General features: G+C 41.1%; 1 protein-coding gene across 1 annotated transcript; it reads right to left on the bottom strand.

Annotated features, from left to right (window-relative positions):
* Positions 1–1,751: 1,751 nt before the first annotated feature.
* enpp4 (ectonucleotide pyrophosphatase/phosphodiesterase 4) lies at positions 1,752–7,902 on the bottom strand. The gene is made up of 8 exons (XM_005739857.1): positions 7,746–7,902; positions 6,092–6,329; positions 4,488–4,781; positions 4,274–4,378; positions 2,921–3,119; positions 2,638–2,817; positions 2,220–2,489; positions 1,752–2,064 (listed from the first exon to the last, which is right to left on the bottom strand). Exons 2-8 carry the CDS (start codon positions 6,326–6,328, stop codon positions 1,961–1,963), a joined length of 1,389 nt encoding a protein of 462 aa, XP_005739914.1. The 5' UTR covers position 6,329; positions 7,746–7,902; the 3' UTR covers positions 1,752–1,960.
* Between the last annotated feature and the right edge of the window lie 775 nt (positions 7,903–8,677).

The following is an 8,677-nucleotide window of genomic DNA, read 5'->3' on the forward strand; positions in this document are numbered from 1 at the left end:
GGACCTTTGGTTTGCAGTAAATCTTACAAGACAAACAAGATAGAAGTTTTTTTTATGTTATTAAATATTCATCTAGTGCTCTGGTGATGAGGAGCAGTGTGTCACTGATGTTCTTTAAAATTTTGGGGGGGAAACAGGAAAGGTTACAAGCAAAAGAGCAACATTTCCACAAAACATGTGTCATATGGATCCATCCCTCATTGGTTCAAGTCATGTTGTTGAATTTGCCAATAATAGGAGTGTTAAATATCAACAGGCTCATGCTGTGACCTTGAGCAGTGACAGTTTCTGATCCTGCTAACAGGCGTGTGCTCCATCTAATTTCCTTGATCAGGACAGCAGACCTGTGGTTGCTCCCTCTGTGAGCATCAGATTAAATAAAACAGCCTTTGAAATTACTGTTCAACTTTCAAACTACTACCTGAATTTGCGTTTGTACTGTTTCTTTAAAAAAAAAAGAAAAAAGTGTGCAGCTAACCTATCTGATGCTAAAAATAACAATTACTGTTTTAATTTTGTAATACAAATCCCTGTGTAAGAAAAAAAAGACATAAGTGCTGATTATTTCTTTGTGCATCTAACAGTCTTTGGTATCACTCATATACAGGAAGCACAGATGGACCCCTGACACACCCTCATGTAAAGTGAACAACTGGCAAAGAAAGCTACTGTGAGGAATTACCTGTAATTGAATTAAATGAGCTAGTGGCTCCCTCTGCTGTTAAAAATGTAACAGCACACAACTTCAAACAACATTACCAAAGAAAAATGGAAAGAAAAGTAAGATAAATGAAAGTAGTCAGTAGCTTTTGTCTCTTCTTTGAGAATAATAATAATAATATCAGACTCATTGTTACCGTCTTCCCACCAAAGACTTCGCCAATATTTCCCCAAAATTTCACAGCTAATCACCACTCTTGTCACATGTTCAAGTCCAAGGATTTTTAACAGCAGTAACATTATGAAGACTCAGTAACAACAACAGAATATAGCATTACCCACAGCTGTATTTATACCAGTGCACGGGCTCTGCAGACCTGAGGCCTGTATTATTAAGCTAGTTTTCCACACCGGGGATGTCTTTTCATTATCTGGGTTCACTAAACCCGACCTCTGTAATCAGGCTTAGCAGTCACACAAACGTTGTTATCCACGGATTCCCAGTCTAGCTGTGAGCGGATTTTGAAACATAAGACCAATCACCAACGTGGACAGGAAGCAGAGCGGCATATTTTACAATCATAATACCAGACAATTAAAGAGAGGTTAAACATAATACAGGCTAAACTGTTAATGCAGTAGGGAGTGTGTGTAATAAGAAAAGTGCCATGTTTAGTTATGGTATAAAAAGTCCACTCTTGGCCATTTCCTGCATGTCACTACCACTCTGTCTCCCAGCTTTCCTTTCTAGTCTGCACCGTCCCTGGAAAATGTGACTCCTGGATTGAAACCGTTGGCAGCGACCCCGTTCTCACCACCAGCAATGATCTTCCAAGTTCAAATGGTTTGTTGACATCGTCAGAAAGGGACTCTTACAGCATGATCTGAAAGTAGCCAGGCTGGAAGCTGTGTGAACATGCTTGACATTATAATCTTTAAAGGAAAAAAAATGATCTCTGGTAAGGTTCTGAGTCTGTTCGCTGAACTCTGAACTCCCTCATATGTTTCTGTCTTTAACCTTTATGTGCTCCCAAGAGCAAAGCCTGGGGAGCAGCTGAAAGACTAGCATGACATATTTATGTCTCATAAACTGCACAATTGTACTCTCTTTGCATAATGATGGGGAAGTAAGTGACAGGCCTACTAAATTATACAGATTGCATTTCCTTCCAGGCTTTAGTTGAAGCAGCTTCTTGCTTGCTTTTAGCCTGGATTACATTTTTACATTCTTGTTTTGGGTTGCATTGTGGTCTGCTCTTGATAAATGTGTGGTTCTAAACCTGTTTGCGACACAGTTGGTTTACTCCAACAAGGGGTCGTCGTCATCATCATCATAGTCGACCTGCAGCCTCCTGAAAGGCCGAGGCCCTGATTGGCGGCGAGTGCTCAGAGACCTGAACAAAACTGAGGAGGAGAAAAAAGAAAACAAATCATAGCTTGTTCATCTAATGGAAAGGCTGAGAAAATGTTGGGGGGTTCCACAGGGTTCAAATCTGGGTCCCCTTTTTTTCCCCCCACATCAACACAATACAACAAGAAGACACGTTATTCTTACTCACCAGTGATTGTAGTGAGTACCAGCAGGACACCCACCACCAGGCCGATAACCAGGGGAAGATCTACGCAGGCCTCAGCGGCCAACAGGCACCGAGCCTGGGTCAGGGTGCCATTGTTGGGCTGCGCAGGCACTGACAGCAGGCGGCACATGAGTGCATAAACATCCACAGTTTCTAAGCTGTTCAGCTGATAACCCTGACGGAAGCCAGGCCCAGTCGCTGCCAGGAAAGGATGCATGCTGGGAAGAGCATTGTCATAGCCATGATCGCCCACTAAAAGTAAACAGGAGTAACAGGAGGATTACCAGGCATTAATATTGTAGGCAGTTAATTCATTGTGCTTTGGCTTTTGTCTTTTAGTCTTAACATATCAAAAACTCAACATTATTAAAAAATTAAATTAAATTAAAAAAGCACGTACATCTCGGCAACTTGTTCCCCTTCTTCACTATGGTCCAGCCTTCGTCAGCAATCAGTATGATTGGCTGGATGCGCACATTGTTCTGGTAGTGCAGCCTATCAGGAATGGACTTTTTCAAGTATGCTGTCATGTGGGGGTGGCACTCACTTAGCGCATTGAAGACAGCATCAGCTTGATCACCTGGGCAGCAGACACATGGAAAATTGCAACTGGGAGCTCAATGCACAGAATAACAGAGACACAAGTTTCATTATGTAATATGAGATGAGCTTAGCACAGTTACTTTGATTTGGGAAGAGCGCCGCCACAGGTGTGAGGTCCACCAGTGTGTAGTTGTCTTCAGGGAGGCACTCGTCCAGCCGTATGAGGCGATCGGTTGAGCACTGGGCCATCCCGTGGTCGCTCGTTATCACCACGTTGATGCGACCCCAGAGGCCGGTCCGATTTAGCTCAGATATCAGCAGGCCGATGTTGTCGTCAACCTAATCGCACACAAGCAGACACAAATGTCTGCATCAAGTAAAAAAAAAAAAAAAAAGACTTGCACGACTGGAACTAGTCTTTCATTTTAGTGGAGAGACAGTATATCAGAATATTGGTCTGGAGCTCCAGGCAAGATGTGGTGAGGATGATCAAGAGAAAGGTCTCGGATCAGTCCAAAACTACATGGGAGGAGCTTGTTAATGATAACGCACCAGCCTGCATTTGATTGAAATCTTGTTGTGGCTTCTCTGAGCAGAGGCACATGTACAGCTCCGTCTGAAGTTTACCAGTGAACATTTCACTGATTTAGAGAAGGACTGGGAGAAAGCTGTGGTTAGACAAAACCAAAATCAAGCTCTTTGGGATCGACTCAATCCGCCGTGTTTAGAGTAAGAGAAATGTGACCCAATGAATACCAGCCCTACAGTAAAGCGCGGAAATGGAAACATTATGGATTGGGTCTGTTTTTCTGCTGAGAGTGCAGGATGGCTTCACTGCATGTAGGGGCCAATGAATGGGGCCATAAAAAGTGCATGAGTACCTCCTTCCCTCAGCCAGAACACAAAGGATAGGTCATGGATGGGTCTTCCAGCATGACAATGACCCAAAACATTACACCAAGGCCACAAAGGAGTGGCTAAAGAACCACATTAGGGTCATGGAGTGGCCTAGCTGGTCTCCAGACCATAGTCATGCTGCCACTTATAAACTTAAAACTAAAGCTTTAAGTTTATAAGTGGCAGCCAAGAAACCTAAAAGATTTAGAGAGTTTTTGGAAATAATGTGTGTACTCCTAATGTGTGTCCAAACATGGTGACCAACTACAAGAAACGTCTTACAGCTGTGCTTGCTAACAAGGGTTTCTCCTCCAATAATATCAAATTTTTCTGCTTGGTAGCCAATTATTTCACTCATCAGTTTATAACTTTTATGTATTAGGTTTCAGGATTTTTGGCTGATATTTTGTCTTTCTGCATTAAAATGAAACGACCACAAAAATGACAGACTCTTCATTTGTTTTTAAGTGAGCAAACTTACAAATTCAACAGAGGACCCAGTAATTATTTCCTCCACTGTACATGCAGGTTTGCTGTAGCAGTATGACAACCTAGTAAGCTTGTTTGAGCATTTGAATATAGCCAAATGACTGTACCTCCTTCAGCACTTTGCCCATGGCGGTGGTGTTGTCAGGGCCGAACATGTGACCTGATTTGTCCGGCTCCTCCCAGTAGAGAGCTGCAAACTTCACTCGTTGTTCCTGGTGGGATTATAAAAATCATAAACAATGTCAAACCTTCCAGCTTTTCCAAATTAGACCATCTCCACAAAGCGCCACAAATAGGAACGTAGAGACATGATATTTCTACCGTTGCATTTCCTAACAGCCAGTTTGTCACATTCCCCAGTCGTTCCTGGAATGTTACGTTGGGGTTGTAGGGAAAGAAGTGTGTAGGTGTGCGGTTCCTGATGGTCACGTCGGAGCCGGGCCACATCATGGCTGCAGTGCTGTAGCCGGAGTCCAGCGCGGTGATCCAGAGGGGCACCGCCCCATTCCACCACATCGGGTCGGTGTCGTTGCTAACGCTGAAGTGCTTCTTGCTGATGGGATCATACATTCTACTGGCCAGGATACCATGAGACTCTGCATAAAGTCCTGTAACCTGCAGAGGTAACAATAATAAAAACAATAATATTATACTGTCTATGTGATTTTGTTCTATTATCTAGCTTTAAGAGACTTGATTACTCAAGCATGAAAAGCAGCTTCCAAAATGTTAAAAGGTGAATGCAATGATGAAAGTTTTGGGAACCCAGTTAACTGAATTTTGATTTGATTTGAATGTCTGCACCAGCAGAATGCAAAGAGCTTGTTCCTAGAAGTGGATCTTGATGCATTGCTTGGAAGTCTTTAGCAATAGGACAAGTGGTATAAACCAAGAACAAATCATATGCAAAGAATGATGTGCAGCCAAGCAACAAAACTGCACTGAAAATACAGTCCCCAGTTTAATTTAGCACTAGGTTTTTATACAGCTCCTTACCTGGATATGAAAGCAGTGTTATGCTTACTTCACAGTGCAATAAAAACATTTTTGTCCAAAAAAATAAATGAATGATCATGACAAATAGCCATCATCACAGTACTGATCAAAAACAATCGTGTAGCACTAATATCACACTTTGAAATTGATTTTTTTTTTTTTATATTTCCTTTTAAATCTGACGGACAGTAACAAACTTCAATGACAATATCACATTTGCAAGGCTTTTACGGGAAAATTGAAAATCTTGTGTGATTTAAAAAAAATAAATATATAAAAGACCCAGTGAAACATTTTGCAGCTAATGACATTAATTAATAATTAGAATAATTATTAAAACAAGACCCAACTCTTAAACCTGCGTTCTTGCTGTTGGCCACCTGGGGGCAACCCATATGGTAGAATAATAGCCCTCTTAATTGTGTTCTTTATTTGTAATCAGAAAGGCAGATTAAAAGGAGTTTACTCATCAGCTAATGACTTGTCAATCACAGATGTTCAGCATCTCCCAACTCAAGTCACTATGTCCATCTTTTACATACAGTCTATGGTTCTGACCAAGTCAATGTTTTGGTGTAACTTTTCACTCTAGAGATACTCCAGCTCAACAAAAGCTCTGTTCTTTCTTTTTAATGCATGCTTACAGACTAAATAAACAGGAGGAAACGACTAGTGAATCTGATGAAAGATGAAAGCAGTGAGGCTTTTGGTTTTTTTCTTGGAAATCCTGAATGCTGTCGCCTCTGGGTTAAACGGTAGCGAAAGAAAGGCTGTGGGTTTTGAGGCAATGTGTTTTTCAGAGAAGAACCTGCTTATTTCTTGCATCAAATTCAAAGGAAGGAAATGTTTTCAGACCAGAATTAGACACAGCTATCAGACAGATCATCCTCCAAACACACACACACACACACAAACAAAAGCAGGCTTACCAGACTGTAATGGTTTGGAAACGTCTTGGTGATGAAGACATTAGTGAGCTGCTCCACCAGGACCCCCTGGCTGTACAGGAGCTTCAGGTTCGGCATGGGGAACCTCTTCAGGTAGTCAGCTCGAAACCCATCAAATGACACCAGCAGCAGCGGCGGCGGTTCCTGCTGGGTGGTGGTATTTTCTGTGGCCCAAACGCCAACACCACAAAGGAAAGCCAGCACCAATTGAAACAACATCCTGAAAATGTGTCAGACAAAAAACAGAAACCTGAAATACTCGAACCAAGCTGAGAGGGGTTTTAATTTCACATTGCTAAGCTAAAGGTTACAGTGTGCCAGCCTGAAAACCACCTGCAGGAAATTAATCTGCTTTCAGGATAAAGATACAAAAAAGGCTAAATAAATGAGATCGGCTTACACCGGGTATAAGACCTAGGTGTAAGTCTCACATAGATAAAGGAAATGAATATTCTCAAAATACCTTCACTAATACTTTATAGGAAGTGAAACTTATAGTTGTTGGCTTTGCAGTCAAAGAAAGCCGGAAAACTCCAACCAGCTACAAATACCAGTCGCCAGAAACTGTAAGAATCTTTTAACACGCTGTGACCACGGTCTAAACCAGCTTTAAGCTGGAAGGTTTGTTCTTCCTGCAAGTTTGCACGTGGATGTGTTTTGTGCAAACAAAGTCAATGAGTGGCTCAAGTGACATAAGAATATGTCACAGTGGTGGAAGAACTGGCTTGAACAGAGGCTCAGAGTGAGCCAAGTGAGGATTATTTCTGCATGTATACAGTTACATTGGTGGATGCTCATAATGGACAAGGCCAAATTTTTAATGAATGACGAGTAGAAGTGATCACTGAGAGTCAGAAGCTCAGGTTGTAGCCTGCCATAAGCTCTTCACTTTAGACAGTTTGTTTTGGGGGGTTTGCAACCCAATTTTGGTCTGTATGACATCAATAAGAGCAGATACCACAAATAAGGCCATCTTTCACACCACCCACCTGCTTCATCTGTTTAGGCACAGGTAACCATCAGAACATCGGCCTAAAGAACAGCTCAGAATCACACAAACAAGGATTATTTTGAACGGTTACTCATGAGTCTCCTCACTGGGACCAGTTTCTCCGGTGCTTTCTTCCTATTCACAACTTTGCCATTTACGTTCGATTTTATTTTATCAGTGCATGGAGTAGTGCGGCAAAGACAACACAATTAATAAATTTATAAAAATAAAATGATACCTTATTCATTAATTTAACTATTTATTTTAAAGACATTTTGTTTTATTCATACACTACCTAGTTACATTTCATATACGTGTTGGAGGAAGTACTGAAGTGACACCAAGGACTTCCAGCGAAAAGCCTTGGCTTTCACAGTCTGAGAAATAAACACAACAAGGAAGTCGCCGTTCTTAAAGGGAAAATATCGACACAGCTCTACTTATAACACAGCGAATAAACACTGAAAATCATGCAAAAACTCGTGTTTTCTAGTGGCAGATTGGAAATACAAAAAGTCTTGGGTCACCCGACAAAGAAAATTTTTATTTTCACTTTCCGCAGGGCGCGTGTTAGCAGTTCGTATACCAAGTTAGCTTGCCAATGTCACAGCGTTCCCCCAACAACAGTCCGTTTAAACACGTTACCTGCCCTGGCAGAGCTGACGGATAATTGTGCTCCAAACAGCGCCTCTGAACACCTTTCCCCCTATCTTCGCAGCAACATCACCAGTGGACTTTCACAAAACACACAAACAAACGCTGCTGAGACGCTGTCTAGTTGGCTAATATCAATCTCACTCAGTTCCGGTGAGAAATTCCAAAATAAATCGCGGCTCTAACGGCGATAAAAAAAATAATGCAATTCTTTGGCGTCTGGTAGTTTCGTTTGCTATTTTAATGCCAACTTAATTGTTTTTTTATAATTAATAAATGCTATATTTGCACAAATTGGTTTATTCATAGAGCGTTAAAATGTAGTGCTTTAATTTTGAAATAAACCTTTCGCTATTTGCTTTTGTTGTAGCAAACTTGACGTACCGGTCGATTGATGCCATGACCAGGGAAAAATTACACATCTTCTCTTCTTTCGGCTACTACCTATAGGGGTCGCTAAAGAGGAACATCTGCTTAGTGGCGTGCAATGCTGCAATTTTTGGTATCGATTCACTTTCAAATATTGCAGATACTAACACAGATACCAATATTTTAAAGGCAGCTTATAATAATATAGATCAATCAAGTGGACCAATATGGCATTGCCATAATTTCTCCACTTAAAAAATAAATCTGTTGGGCATCTTTCCTTCCCTTCCGACAACAGTTCTGATTGCTAAAGTACTGAACGGGACAGGCAAGAAAAATAAATAAATAAAATAAAAATAAAGGCAGCTTATGTAGGAAAGTGTGATGTGTCATGACTTATGAGATGAATCTGAACACATTATATTGACCACTAAATTACTGTGAACTTTATTTTTTTCAGAATAAGTAGGTAACATGGTAAAACAAGTTCATGGTGTTGTCACAATAGAGAATTTCCTGCAGATCAAAAAGAAGAGTGGCCCAAGTTGTATGCA

The sequence above is a fragment of the Pundamilia nyererei genome, unplaced genomic scaffold (assembly GCF_000239375.1).
Source record: "Pundamilia nyererei isolate P.nyererei 1_Seehausen unplaced genomic scaffold, PunNye1.0 scaffold00094, whole genome shotgun sequence".
Taxonomy (NCBI): Eukaryota; Metazoa; Chordata; class Actinopteri; order Cichliformes; family Cichlidae; genus Pundamilia; species Pundamilia nyererei.

Bases quoted from the DNA above. Each gene is read 5' to 3' on its own strand.
- enpp4 (XM_005739857.1), bottom strand. From the start codon at position 6,328: ATGTTGTTTCAATTGGTGCTGGCTTTCCTTTGTGGTGTTGGCGTTTGG. The intron at 4,782-6,091 runs GTAAGCCTGCTT...TTACCTCTGCAG, and splicing joins TTCCAAACCATTACAGTCTG to GTTACAGGACTTTATGCAGA. The intron at 4,379-4,487 runs GTAGAAATATCA...TAATCCCACCAG, and splicing joins GGCTGTTAGGAAATGCAACG to GAACAACGAGTGAAGTTTGC.